The 14998-nt window shown below is 40.7% G+C and overlaps 1 protein-coding gene and 1 pseudogene across 2 annotated transcripts; both read left to right on the top strand.

Annotated features, from left to right (window-relative positions):
- The first annotated feature begins 5530 nt into the window (after positions 1 to 5530).
- On the top strand, positions 5531 to 7901 carry LOC103696229 (epoxide hydrolase A-like). 2 transcript variants are annotated; one of them, XM_008777772.3, is made up of 4 exons: positions 5531 to 5903; positions 5992 to 6174; positions 6896 to 7131; positions 7553 to 7901. In XM_008777772.3, exons 1-4 carry the CDS (start codon positions 5613 to 5615, stop codon positions 7605 to 7607), a joined length of 765 nt encoding a protein of 254 aa, XP_008775994.2. In that variant the 5' UTR covers positions 5531 to 5612; the 3' UTR covers positions 7608 to 7901. The 2 variants fall into 2 exon arrangements, with proteins under 2 accessions (XP_008775994.2, XP_008775993.2); XM_008777771.3 differs by having other exon boundaries at positions 7450 to 7901.
- A 2334-nt stretch (positions 7902 to 10235) lies between these two features.
- On the top strand, positions 10236 to 12322 carry LOC103696228 (annotated as a pseudogene).
- The last annotated feature ends 2676 nt before the right edge of the window (positions 12323 to 14998 follow it).

Below are 14998 nucleotides of genomic sequence, written 5' to 3'. Positions count from 1 at the left end.
TCGCCGCCGTCTCCGCCGCCGCCTCCCTTGAACTCGACCTCCACTCGCGCTTCTTCTCCACCATCGCTGCCCGCAAGATGATCCGGAGGAGAAAGGGTCTCAGCCGTGCTCCGCCGGCCTCAGCACTCTTCCAGCGCCGCCGGCCTCGCGGGAGGAGAAGAAAGAAGAAAAAAGAAGAGGCATCAGGAAGAAGGGAAGAAAAAAGAAAAGAAAAAGAAAAGAAAAAAAGGAAAAATAAAAAAAATAAATATATAAAAAATAAATAAATGCATAAATAAATAAAAATATATATATATGAATGAATGAATAAATAAATAAATAATTAAGATAATAAATAAATATATTCCAATAAAATAAAATAATAAATAACTAAATAAATAAATAACGATCTGGCACTCTTCCGGCGTCGCCAGCCTCGCGAGAGGAGAAGAAAGGAGGGAAGAGAAGAAAAAAGAAAGAAGAAGAAGCTTCGGGAAGAAGAGAAGAAAAAAGAAAAAAAGAAACAAAAGAAAAGGAAAGAAAAAGAAGAAAAGAAAAAAAAGAAAAGAAAAATAAAGTTAACTCACTATTGCAATTAAGTTAGTAAGCTTGAATACAGTGCACACAGTAAAACTATTTCTGCGTGCCATTTTCCTCCATCTTAGAAATTCAATTAGAAAACAATAATATATGCTTAAATCTTGTATCACAGTTAGTACCTCATCTCAAACCTTTTTTGCTCCATTTGCTCCATATTAGAAATTCAGTGTGTACGACGTTTTAGTATCTCACCTCAAATCTTATACATCAATGTCGGCATAACACCTTACTATGTGCACAGTTAATTTAACTGTGTGCGTAGACAATTTATCTGTATGCCAAAATAATTAAATTATGTACAGAGTAGAATTTACTGTGTGCACGGTTAATATAACTGTATTTTGGGGTAAAATAACAGTCTTAAAACATTTGTTTTAAATCCAACGCAATCTTCACAAGAGTACAATAGCGAGGGAAACAAGAACATATGCATACGACACATCCACTTCAAACCGATCTCAAAGATCTCTAAATTTTATGGCTTCTTGCCTACAAGAATAGCAAGAATAAGAAAATATTTATGTACGGAATGTAGTCAAGTAGGAAGAGATAGTTTTCTATGTGTTGTAAAAGTTGAGTGTAAGATGAGTGCATTTGCATTTTTTTGTGTCATATAGCATTTAAACAGAAAATTAGATTATGTTGATTATGTTGAGATGATTGGCTAAATTTTCTACTTGCTATCATGCTCATTGCTCAGAAGCTGAAATGTAACTTATTGGTTCTCAAAAAGTGACTAAACTATGCATCGGCACACACTTACAATACTGTTGCGGTAAACTTTAATGTGTACAACATGTCATTTTGGAAATTCAGTTAGTTCCAGAATTTTAGAAATTGCAGCGTGCCAAAATCTAGATTGGCACATCCCAAAATGAAGTAGTGAACTCCTATTTTTGATGAGTAGAAGGTTTGGCAAAGTTTAATCACTGTTATTCTACCCCGGAACATAGTTATTTCAACTGTGCACACAATTTATGATACTGTACACACAGTTTATTTGTTTCGGAACACGGTTATTTTGTCTGCGAACACAGTAAATAAAACTGTGCACACAGTTAAGTGTTATTAGGAAATTGTTGTAGAAGTGATTGGGATAAGGTAGTAAAAGGGAATAAACACTCAATCTAGATTGGCACATCCCAAAATGAAGCAGTGAACTCCTATTTTTGATTAGTAGAAGGTTTAGTAATATTTGAACACCGTTATTGTATCCCAAAACATAGTTATTTCAACTATGCACACAGTTTATTTGTTGAGCACAGTTAAATTAACTGCGAACACAGTTAATAAAACTACGCACATAGTTAAGTATTATTCTGAAATTGTTGAAAGTGGTTTGAGATGGGGTACTAAAACGGAGTAAACACTAAATCTACATTGCTACATCTCTTAATGAAGCAGTGAACACCTAATTTTGATGAATAGAAGGTTTGGCAAAGTTTGAAGACTGTTATTCTACCCCGAAACATAGTTACTTCAATTATGCACACAATAAGTTCCCCTCTGCACACAGTTTCTTTGTTTCCGAACACAGGTAAATTAACTGCGAACATAGTTAATTAAACTGTGCACCCAGTTAAGTGATATTCAGAAAATGTTGCATAAGATGGCACGCTGAATTTTATGAAACTCCGATACACTTTTAAGCATAGGAACAATAGTATCTGAAACTTTAATACAAGATTTAAGCATTTGTTATTGCTTCCATGGAATAATTCCCAAAAATGGCACACAGAGGATTTTGAAACTCCAATACGCTTTTAAAGAAAATGGCATGCTGCAATTTCTGAAATTCTGGAACTATAATTATTGATATCCAAAATGATAATGGGACCTAACTGAATTCCCAAAATGGCACGCTCATTTTTCTGAAACTCTGATACGCTTTTAAGCACTTGAACTATTTTGGCACAAGATTTAAGCCTATGTTTATGTTTCCTAATTGAAATGTGGAGATAGAGCAAAATGGCATGCTAAATTTTCTCAAACTCCGATACGCTTTAGTTGTTAGATTTGTCGGTACTCTTTATCGTCAGTTTGGTGCCTCTTGATAATGAAAAGTTATGTACCTACTTTCGATTATCAACCATTTGGAGTACAACCTTCGATTTTAAACAAATTTCCAAACAGAATTACCAAATTGGAGGAACACAAATTCAATTGGCACATTGATTTTCTGAAAGTGTGATAGATATTTAAGCATGTCCTGCTTATGTTTCTGTTTATGGCCTCATAACCATATTACAACTGTGTCGGCATAGTTTATGAAACTCTTTCAGAACTTATAATAAGTCATCATGATAGACATTTCAGCAATGAGCATGACAAGAAGCCGACAAGAAGCCGAAAAGAAAGCCAATCATCTGAACATAATCAACATAATCATATTATCTGTTATTTTATTACACAAAAAATAAAAATGCACATATTTACATTCATCTTTTACAACACATTAGTCTAAGATCTATTTCTACTTGACTTCAGTCCAAACATTGATCAAAACTTATCAAATGCAAATGCACTCATCTTATATTTATGTGCCGTATGCATATGTTCTTGTTTCCCTCGCTATTGTACCCTTCTGAAGATTGCATAAGATTTAAAACAAATGTTTCAAGACTGTTATTTTACTCCAGAATACAGTTATATTAACCGTGCACACAGTAAATTCTACTCTGCACACAATTTAATTGTTTTGGCATACAGATAAATTGTCTGCACATACAGTTAAATTAACACTGTACACAATAAGGTGCTATGTCGACATTGATGTATAAGGTTTGAGGTGAGGTACTAAAACGTCGTACACACTGAATTCCCAATATGGAGCAAAAATAGAGCAAAAAAGGTTTGAGATAGGGTACTAACTGTGATACAAGATTTAAGTATATGTTATTGTTTTCTAACTGAATTTCCAAGATGGAAAAAAATGGCATGTAGAGATAGTTTTACTGTGTTCACTATGTTCAAGCTTACTAACTTAATTGCAATAGTGAGTTAACTTTATTTTTCTTTATTTTTTATTTTTTATTTTTCTTTTCTTTTCTTCTTTTTGTTTCCTTTTCTTTTTTTTTCTTTTTTCTTCTCTTCTTCCCAAAGCTTCTTCTTCTTTCTTCCTTCTCCTCCTCCCTCCTTTCTTCTCCTCCTGCGAGGCCGGCAGCGCTAAAAGAGTGTCGGATCGTTATTTATTTATTTAGTTATTTATTATTTTATTTTATTGAAATATATTTATTTATTATTTTATTTATTTATTCGTTCATTCATATATATACACACACACACTTATTTATGCATTTATTTATTTATTTTTCTTTTCTTTTCTTTTCTTTTCTTTTTTTTCTTTTCTTTTTCTTTTCTTTTTTCTTCTCTTCTTCCCGATGCCCCTTCTTCTTTCTTCTTTCTTCTCCTCCATCCTTCTCTCGCGAGGCTGGCGGTGCCGGAAGAGTGCCGAGGCCGGCGGTGGCTCGGCGACGTGGCCGAGACCCTTTCTCCTCCGGATCCTCGCGCGGGCGGCGATGGTGGGGAAGAAGCACAGGTGGAGGTCGAGGGCAAGGGAGGCGGCGGCGGAGACAGCGGCGGAGAGGAGTCTCACTTGGCCTGGAGGCCGGAGCCAATGATGCGGAAGCGGAACGAGCACTTGCAGACCTTGCGGGATGGCTTGGAAGTTGGAAGGAATAGGATTCAGAACAGGGGAAAAAAAGGGAAAATGAAGATGAAGGGGGTGAAGGGCATTATGGTCTTTTCATGAAAATTTATTATGCACTGAAAATGGGTATGGACCGGTTGTTAAAGTTATGTTCAACAGGGATTAAACATTACAGTCCGGTCAAAAATGGACCGGACATTAGTTTCCCCTAGATAATTTGTGCACCCAAAAGGGTCAAGTTGGATATTATCCATTTTATTTTCACCTATCATTTACAATAGTATTCAAGTCCACATTAATTAAATATTAAAAAATTAGAAACTATTCTATTTCCAAATATGTTAATTATATATTAAAATATAGAAACTACTCTATTTTTAATTTAGGTGGAATATCATGCCAAGCCATTCAAATTGACAAGACATCTAGTTTGTCAATATGCTGCCAAGTCATGCATTTTTTTTATCCATGATTTTCGTAAAGTTAAAACATAAAACTACCGAGAATAACAACAAAAATATTTAAATAATTCTGATAATGATTGCTTACATAAATATATACAAATATAGATATACATGCATATAGTAAAAATCAAAATCCATATCACTGCGCATAATTTGTATTACATAAAATAACTACATATAAAAAATAATATATTCTTTATGTAGTTTCCTTATGCATCAAATTTATTTTGTTTGATATACAGTATAAAAACATCCAAATTAGCTTAGATCAAGATCAGATTTGTAGAATTTATAGGTTTTGATAGACTTCTATTTATTAGCTATATTCCTACTGATCATTTTACTGCAATTTTGTATATGGGAAAGAGTTTTTGGAAATGAGATTTCGAGTCTCTAGATATTTTATAGAGTATAGAACATGATACGACTTTGAATTTTAAATGATCATACTAATTATTTCGTCGTACATGCGTGCTAGCAACATTACGGACGACGGAGAGGTGAAAGGTGAATGTCATTTTTCCAAAATGGGAGGGGGTTTTATGCACCAAAAAGCACGGCAGACGATGACGTTTAAAGGGCCGCACCCACTCATCCGGAATATCAGGAGGTTGGTTCAGAAGATGTATGATCCTCATATTGTATATGTATTCCGGAAGGCAAATAGGGTTGCAGACTGAGCTGCCTCCTTTATAGTTCGGCATTTTGGAGTGTTTTTTTTTTATGTCTGCAGCAGATATTTCCACTCCCTTTTACTTTTTACTTTCTTATGATCAGGTTGGGTATACTTATGCTAGGGTAATTTAAAATGCCATTTTTTGGCAAAAAAAAAAAAAAAAAAAAAAAGAAGAAGGGGCCGCAATATCATCTCGGACCTCTGTTCCCCAGACGAGGAGAGAGAGAGACAGAGAGACATCGAGATGGAGGGGTCTTCGGGGATCTCGCATCGGACGGTGGAGGTGAACGGGATAAGGATGCACGTGGCGGAGAAGGGGGAGGGGCCGGCGGTGCTCCTCCTCCACGGCTTCCCGGAGCTCTGGTACTCGTGGCGCCACCAGATCGCCGGCCTCGCCGCCCGCGGCTACCGTGCCATCGCCCCCGACCTCCGCGGCTACGGCGACACCGACGCGCCGCCCGACGTCGCCTCCTACACCATCTGCCACCTCGTCGGCGACCTCGTCGCCCTCCTCGACGCCCTCTCCCTCTCTCAGGTGACCATTCGTTTAACTAATGATAAAATGTTCTAATACCTTTCGCCGGTGACGGTAAGTTTTATATTTTTGGGTGTTTGAACATAAGGTGTTTGTGGTGGGGCATGACTGGGGGGCGTTCGTGGCGTGGCATCTGTGCCTGTTTAGGCCGGACCGGGTGAAAGCGTTGGTAAACTTGAGCGTGGCGTTTATGCCCCGGAAACCTGCTGCGAAGCCCTTGGATGACTTTCGGGCTCTTTATGGAGATGACTTGTATATCTCCAGGTTCCAGGTCCGTTACTTTACGCCCTGTATTCTTTACTCTGCTGTTGTCACGAAATTTGGTTGTTGAGATATGGCAAGTCATATGCATATGCTTTCGTATGGATACATGAGTGTGTATGCTGCTTCTCTTTGTGAATAAGGGTGCTGGGAGCAGCTGCACTCAATAGTTATTTGTGTCATAATTCTCAATTAGAACCTCCACCCACATGCAAACTGGTCACGAGTTTAAGGTGCTGCTCACTTTTCTAATCTTCCTGGCTTCATAACTGATTCTTCATTAGAAAAATTTTAAAAAGACCTATTTCTCTGCATCCGCATCTCCATTTCTTCTTTCACCCACACCTGCTTCTTGTAACTATAGGACTACACTCAATATTTTCCCTTCTAGCGAAGTGAGGCTCGTGCCATCTTTTTCAGCAAAGAACCCAACCATTAGGAACCTAATCATCAATTCAGTCACCTCACTTGCAGTACAAGTTCCATTCTCTCTTTGGCCTAAGTTCCCATGGCTAGGATCTTTCTTTCAAGGACTTCACAAGTGTGATTTGCCTATACAGAGATACTCCGAATGCCATAAGGGTTTTTGTAGATTGTAGCAGCTGTCACCGCTGGATTAAGTTCCAGGATGGCTGCTGGTTGTGGCAATTCTCAGGTCATTTTATTTTGTTTTATTTTTTTGGATGAACACTCTTTAAAATGGTTGTACGTATCTCATAATATTGCGGTAGGAACCTGGCGCTGCGGAAGCAGAATTTGCTCGGCTTGGAACTGCAACGGTCCTCAGGAAATTTTTCACGTATCGCAATCCAGGGCCTATTTTCATACCCAAGGACGGCTGGGGTTCACCTAACGAGCACATTACATTGCCTTCTTGGCTCTCGGAAGAAGACATCAACTATTTCAAGAGCAAGTTTGAGAAGTCTGGTTTTACTGGGCCGATCAATTACTACCGATGTTTTGACTTGTAAGTTACCTGCAGCCTTCAACTCCATCAAAATGTCTGTATCAGAAAAAATGCCTCATATGTGGTGGAACCAAGCTTCTTCAACTTGCCAAGTGATCAAAATTTGTTATCTTGATTATGAACGCTGGAAGCTTCTTGATCCAATGAAGTTATTTGGAATACTTGCTAGGCTCGTATCATATACATATTTATCTGTGTTTCTCCCCTTGATGTTGTTGTTTAGTATCAAGCATCTGGTGTTGATACTTGGTGAGCTTGCTCGCATAAGGACTATATAACTGGACTCCTTTACATTATTGGGATTATTTTTCCTTGCAGAAACTGCGAGCTTGCAGCACCATGGACTGGAGCACAAATAAAAGTACCAGCTAAGTTTATTATTGGAGACCTGGATCTCACTTACCATTTCCCACGTATGCAGGACTATATCCACAAGGGTGGCTTCAAGAAAGATGTTCCTTTCCTTCAGGAAGTAGTTGTCATGGAGGGAGTTGCTCACTTCATCAACCAGGAGAAGGCGCAGGAGATCACCGATCACATCTATGACTTCATCCAGAAGTTCTGATATGGTGTGTGGTGAAATCATCTTTAGCGGATGTTAATAAGGCAACTATGCCAAGCATCGAGTGCCAACTATCCTTGTCAAGGACGTTGTCCTGAGAGTGCTTATTCTCTGTCGTTGTTCTAGCAGATAAAGAAACTATGCCTATGTGGTGTGTTATTCTAGCCTTATTTCCATGGAATCCACTTGGAAAAATTATTAGCTATCAGCAGGAGCATATTGTCTGGCATTTGCATGCAGCTGCGAACATCGAGATGGTGGCTTGTGATGGTATGTTTTGATTTAGTTGTGATCTTGTTGCATGAGAATTGGCACCTGATGACAGAGGAACCTGTAATGGTAGAGAGGAGAAGGGGGCTATAATGAAATCAAACAAGAAGGTACAATCACTCCTCAGATCTCATAGAGGTTTGGGTTACTAATGTCTCTGTGACTTATCAAAAGAGAATATAGGTTTGGATTCTCTTCCTTCATAAAAATTGATATATACTATCTTCTCTTTAATGGAAGCATTAATGTATTTATAAATATCGCTCATAATAATAATGCATCCACACATGCAAAACATAGGGAGGGTATTATACTTTTGTTATGCATATCATCAATCAAGTAATGTATATCATCATTTGGTATTCTGTGGCTTGTTCTGCCTGTCCCCTTACTCTGTACAGAGTGTTCTCTGGACAGCAGGGCAGTAGATATTTCTTGGTAAGACATTCAGTACAACCTTTATAAATTTTTCGCTTTGAATTACTCTTTAACGTTTGCAACTGGATTCCAAGAAAAATCATAATTCTCGTAAGCTGAGACTCTGCTCTGCTGACTAATGTGCTGTAGCATAAAATCCAGCTCAAATCAGCGGTCGAACAGGAAATCTATTATTATACTACGGCATCAACCGCTGAATGGCTTTGGTCGCCACTGGACATCAAAGTGGATATCCATTAGATCTGTTATGCCGGCTGGAATCTACGGGCACGGTAAGACACCAATACTATTCTGCAAACTGCTAAGATATCAAACAGCCCAATATGGCCATATTAACACTAACTTGGTCATATAAGAGTCTGAAACCTAAAGGATTAGGGTGCTAGGGGATCAGGTTGTTTTTTCTCTCCCTTGCTTTTCTGCAATATTAGGGGTTTTTGGTGGCATTACTGTTCACAATCTCTCATAAATTTGGCCCGATCAAATCAAACTTGATGCCGGATTTTCAATACTCAAAAGTAGTATTGTTTAATTTTTTTAATCTCAGTGAGAGAAATGGTTGCATCAATCATAATGATTTATCTTTTTGAATAACCAAAATAAGAGTTTACATCCTTTGCGTCTCGCATCATGGTTATTGTTACCGGAAGCTCTTCAAATACGTCGAATTTTGAACACATGAATAATAAACCTCAAAGTCTATAACTCTAATACCGACTAGTAAGTGTAGATCAAATGCGTCCATTTAGGATTCAGAATAAACATCAGAAAAAATAATAAGAAAGTGGTGCTGAAAAAAGAAATTAGGAGAGAGGAGAAATTTTTTTTTATCAAAAAAAAATATAAGCCAAGATTCAAATTCGGTTCCCTTGCATATGCCTCACAAAGATCTCCTTCCTTTTCGCGTTACTCTTTTTTACATATATATTTTACAAAACCACTCTCTATCACCATTCTCAACTAAAAATCAAAGAAAATCTATTAGGATTAGGCTTAGGTTCTCTACTAAAGCTAAGCCTGGATTTATTCTAGTTAATGTGGACAAGAACCTATGCTAACCTCACTGACCACTACTCATGGCTTCCATCCTTCTCTGTCCGACCCTCGACAAGTCCATTCCATGCTAACCTCACCATCACGGCATCACCGCGACCTTCTCCTTGCTGATCTAATCATCGTTGGCTCTTTTTCTCTCAACACAATCCGCAAATCCTAAACCACCAACCCCTACTTATCACTGGCCCCATCCCTCTTGTTGAATGTTCACCACCAGTGATGCAAAGGTCCAAGGTTCCAACCGCCTTGAAGAAGATGGGGGGGGGGGAAGAAAAGAAAAGAGGGGGAGACATGACATTAAAAATATTATGATTACAGGGTGTTGAACCATCACACAAACTTTTTTCCGCGTGAGACATGCATGGCACAAGAAGAATAGCAAAGTTCACAAGAGCAAGTGTAATATATAATAGGATCATTTGCATTGTGAAATATCATGGTGCTAATGCCACTCTGGCACAAAGATTAGCTATGATATCTGTCGAAAAAGTAGCAAGCCACTCAGAAGGTATCCTGTGGGCTGGAGGAGAGAGACTTGTCCGGAACATTTTGAGACTCATTATTTGTCGTTTCTATTAGGTGTATTCGTACTCGTGATATATAAAATACTCGTTTCGGTAAAAAAAAAAAATATTGGGCAATACTAGAAAAAAAAAGGGAAGCCATGAAATCGCCAATTTGTCACTTGCCTGTTTGTGTGTCGGAGTGCCATCGGCGAATGTCAATGTGACGGCTTGACCCAAAAAAAAAAATGTCAAGGTGACGAGCGACCTCCAACTTTGCAAGCTCCATCTAAAAAAAACATGGCTTGCGTCGCAACGCGTGCGTCTACAAAGCCGGCTTTGATCGATCACTCCCAAACAACCGCCTTCTTTGATCGAAAGGTGCTTCTTAGAAAAGAACAGAGTCCTCCATGGAAGGATAGAGATAACTGACGGAGTGCAAGCTTCTACCGTCCTCGGCCCCAGCCGCCTCCAATTTCTGCCGACGATGGAGAGGTCAATGGCGAATATCATTTTCTCAAAATGGGAGCGGGGTTGGTGCACCAAAAGACATGGGAGGTTCGCGAACCATGACGATGACGTTTGAAGGGCCACAAAATCCTCTCGGACCTCTGTTCCGCGTCATCTAATTTACCTGCCCCCAGACGCGGAGAGAGAGAGAAATGGAGGGGGCGTCGGGAATCTCGCATCGGACGGTGGAGGCCAACGGGATAAGAATGCACGTGGCGGAGAAGGGGAAGGGGCTGCCGGTGCTCCTCCTCCACGGCTTCCCGGAGCTCTGGTACACATGGCGCCACCAGATCGATCGCCGGCCTCGCCGCCCGTGGCTACCGTGCCATCGCCCCCGACCTCCGCGGCTACGGCGACACCGACGCGCCGCCCGACGTCGCCTCCTACACCATCTTCCACCTCGTCGGCGACCTCGTCGCCCTCCTCGACGCCCTCGCCCTCTCTCAGGTGACCATTCTTTTATCTAATAATAAAAAGTTCGAATATCTTTTGCCATTGACGGTAAGTTTTATATTTTCGAGTGTTTGAACATAAGGTGTTTGTGGTGGGGCATGACTGGGGGGCGTTCGTGGCGTGGCATCTGTGCCTGTTTAGGCCGGACCGGGTGAAAGCATTGGTGAATTTGAGCGTGCCGTTTATGCCCCGGAACCCTGCTGCGAAGCCCTTGAATCACGTTCGAACTCTTAATGGAGATGAGTACTATATCTCTAGATTCCAGGTCTGTTTCTTTACGTCGATATGGTTAGTCATATGCATATGTTTTTTTTTTCTTTTTAAATTTATTTAAGGGAAGGGAGGCTGTAAGGAGTCATTTTATTTTGTTCTATTTTTTGGATGAACACTCTTTAAAATGGTTGTAAGCATCTCATAATATTGACGTAGGAACACGGAGCCGTAGAAGCAGAATTTGCTCGGCTTGGAACTGCAACAGTCCTCAGGAAATTTTTGACGTATCGCAATCCAGGGCCTCTTTTCATACCCAAGGAAGGCTGGGGTTCACCTAATGAGCACATTACATTGCCTTCTTGGCTCTCGGAAGAAGACATCAACTATTTCACGAGCAAGTTTGAGAAGTCTGGTTTTACTGGGCCGATCAATTACTACCGATGTCTTGATTTGTAAGTTACCTGCAACCTTCAACTCCATCAGCATGGCTGTATCAGAAAAAATGCCTCATATGTGGTGGGAGCAAGCTTTTTCAGCTTCTCAAATGATCAAAAATTGTTATCTTGATTACTTGATCCAGTGAAGTTATTTGGAATACTTGCTACGCTCATGTTATATATGTTTTCCCCCTTGATATTGTTTTTTGTTATCAAGTATGTGGTGTCGATACTTGGTAAGCTCGCTCACATAAGCAGTGTATAACTGGACTCCTTTACATTGTTGGGATTATTTTTCCTTGCAGAAACTGGGAGCTTGCAGCAGCATGGACTGGAGCACAAATAAAAGTACCAGCTAAGTTTATTATCGGAGACCTGGATCTCAATTACCATGACCCACCACGCAGGCAGGACTATATCCACAAGGGTGGCTTCAAGAAAGATGTTCCTCTCCTTCAGGAAGTAGTTGTCATGGAGGGAGTTGCTCACTTCATCAACCAGGAGAAGGCGCAGGAGATCACCGATCACATCTTTGACTTCATCCAGAAGTTCTGATATGGTGTGTGATCTTTAGTAATGGTGAAATCATCTTTAGCCGATGTTAATAAGCCAACTATGCTAAGCATCGAGTGCCAACTATCTTTGTCAAAGAGGTTGTCTTGAGAGTGCTTCTTCTTTGTTGTTGTTCTACAATATATAGAAATTATGAGCTTGGTGATCCTACGTGATATAGCTAGTTTTCTGTCCCAGTGCCATCAGTAGACTGCGGTGTGTTATTCTAGCCTTACATCCATGAAATCCACTAGGAAAAATTATTGGCTAGCAGCAGGAGCATAATGTTTGGCATCTGGATGCAGTTGCGACCATTGAGATGGTGGCTTGGGATGATATCTTTTGATCTAGTTGTGGTCTTGTTGCATGAGAAATGGCACCTTGACAGAGGAAACTGTAATCATAGAGGGGAGAAAGGGGCTATAATGAAATTAAACAAGATAAAATTATTCCTCGGATCTAATAGAGGATCCTAGTTATCCTGCTGCCTCAAGGAGCGTTAACGGACAGTCTACTCTGGATGACCACAGGGAGGGCCAAGGTACATTCAGCGGATCTGGAGACGGTGATTGGCGGAGAGGCATCCCAGCAGCTTGATAGCGGATGGATCTGGAAGATGCGGGTTCACCCCCGAGTGGCTTTATTTATCTGAAGGTGGCCTAGGGTTGTCTGCCGACCATAAGTGTGCTGGCTAGGAGGAGGGTCAGGATCCTTCAGACGTGTGTGGATTGCCTTGATATGATGGAGTTGGTCAGCCATGCTCTACTTGGATGCCCACGGGCCGCACAGATCTGGAGGAGGGCCTCGTTTCCTATGCCGAGGACCACCGAGTAGTAGAGAATCTACTTCGCCACATGAGGGTTGTCATGTGATCACCAAGTACTGCTGAGTGGGGCATCGCCTGTGCCTATCTGGCGTACCACATTTGGCTGGACAGGAACAGTAGGGTCTTCGAGGATATGAGGGCATCCTGAGGATTGTTGTGGAAAGAGCCCTTTGTCAGGTCGTTGAGGTCACTAAGGCTGCCATTGTTGCTTGGTCTGGGATGGCTAGGGACATCTGGGATCCCCTCTCTGCTATTATAGTGCTCAGGTCTGTTTTTGTTTCTTGGGAGCCCCCACCCTCTGGCCATCTCAAGATGAACTTTGACAGCTCGTTGTCTGCTAGTGGAGATAGAGCTGGAGCTACTTTTGGGGCGGGGGCGATGCACTTTCGCGGCATCAGCTCTTGGGGCGGAGCTCAGGGCAGCGCAAGAGGGAATCTTCTACGCAAGATGGGTCTTAGGGGCCAAGAGTATCATCCTTGAGGGGAGATTCAGCTGTGGCGATTGGTTGGATACAAAAAGAGGGGCGGAGAAGGGCAAAACACCCGCTACTAGGCGACATCCGGTGGCTGGTGAGGGAGTGTGATGCCTTTCAGGCCGTGTATGTGTACCAAGAAGCAAACAATGCCGCTAACTGTGTCGCCTCCTTTGCTGCCCAATACTCTGGAGAGATCCTCTAGATGCGTCATACAACTGTTCCTCCAACGCTTAGTCGTTCTTTCTCTCTCTCTCGATTTTGGTGGCTATGTTCATGCTAACTTTATTCTCATAAGCTGCAACTTTGTTCCGATCACTAATGTGCTCTAGCATAAAATCCAGCTCAAATCAGCTTCATAAATATCTCCTTATTATACTACGGCAGCAACCACTGACTGGTTTTTGGCATCTCTGGACATCAAAGTGGATATCTATCAGACCTGTTGCGCCGGCTGTAATCGGTTGGCGCACACTGACGGGGCCAGCACCCTGAGGGCCTGGGCAGAAGGAATTGATAGGACAGTCAAATAGCTCAATATGCTTATGCTAACACTAACTTGGTCATATAATAGTCTGAATTCTAAAGGATTAGAGTGCTAAAGGGTCAACTAATGGCATATATCAAACTGTTTACTGCATTGGTGAGGAGTGAATGCGTATGATTGGTATTCTCTGAAAAATTTACTTGAAACTAGGAAGACAAAACATGATAACTAGTATATTGTTGCATGCACTCGAACTTTTTGCGAAATGTATGATTGGTATTCTCTGATAAACCCTCAAAGAAATCAGGCTTCCTTACAAGTGCACCGATTGGAGCGAATGCGTCCTGCCCTTTGGCCACTGTCCCCTGGGAGACCTGCTGACTGCAATAACATGGTAATTACTCAGCTATTGAAAACATCAGTTTCTCATACTCGGAATATAAAAATGTGCACGACTATGTCATTGCTGCACAAATCTAAAAGAATGTTGCCATATTATGCAACTTAAAATATTTTCTAAGTTCTATAAAATTAACACATTATTATTTCATCACTCTCAGAAAAAAATGAAAAATATATAATATCATGATTAAAAAACAGAAAAATGTATACCTGCTTTTATTCCCTGGACCCCTTATCTACAAAGCTACTAGAAGGAAGAGAAATACATATATTTGTAATTGTTTACTCTCAGGTATAAGAAAAGAGCAGGGCTGGAAATGGCCTAAGCGACCATGAGGATCACCGCTTATGGTATGGCAATCAAACAGCGGGCTTTAGGATAGAATGGACATAGATTTCTTTACCCAGTAGCAGCAGCTCCACCAAGTAAGCTAACTATATCTCAGTTCGTAACTCTATAACATAGTCATATAACTAAATCTATGCTAAAGGTTATACCTCTTGAAGCCCGTAAGATTATACATGGCAGTATTATACAGGAAAAGTTTAATGAACAACGAAGAAGGTGATGCTAATGGAAAGTTCTGATTGGATATGATTTGCCAGCCGACTAGCTGTGGTGGACTGGGGATCCACTTCCTGATCGAGCGGCGGAAGGCCTTCGCTACTAGGATGGCAGTCAAGTT

Source organism: Phoenix dactylifera, unplaced genomic scaffold (genome assembly GCF_009389715.1).
Source record: "Phoenix dactylifera cultivar Barhee BC4 unplaced genomic scaffold, palm_55x_up_171113_PBpolish2nd_filt_p 000812F, whole genome shotgun sequence".
NCBI lineage: Eukaryota > Viridiplantae > Streptophyta > Magnoliopsida > Arecales > Arecaceae > Phoenix > Phoenix dactylifera.
Note: the sequence above shows the minus strand (reverse complement) of the source record. Positions and strands in the feature narration are given on the sequence as shown.

What these genes read in the sequence shown, in the direction of transcription:
- LOC103696229 (XM_008777771.3), top strand. Translation starts at nt 5,613, where the DNA reads ATGGAGGGGTCTTCGGGGATCTCGCATCGGACGGTGGAGGTGAACGGG. An exon ending in ACGCCCTCTCCCTCTCTCAG is followed by an intron (nt 5,904 to 5,991) that starts GTGACCATTCGT and finishes TTTGAACATAAG; the next exon opens with GTGTTTGTGGTGGGGCATGA. An exon ending in TACTACCGATGTTTTGACTT is followed by an intron (nt 7,132 to 7,449) that starts GTAAGTTACCTG and finishes TTTTCCTTGCAG; the next exon opens with AAACTGCGAGCTTGCAGCAC.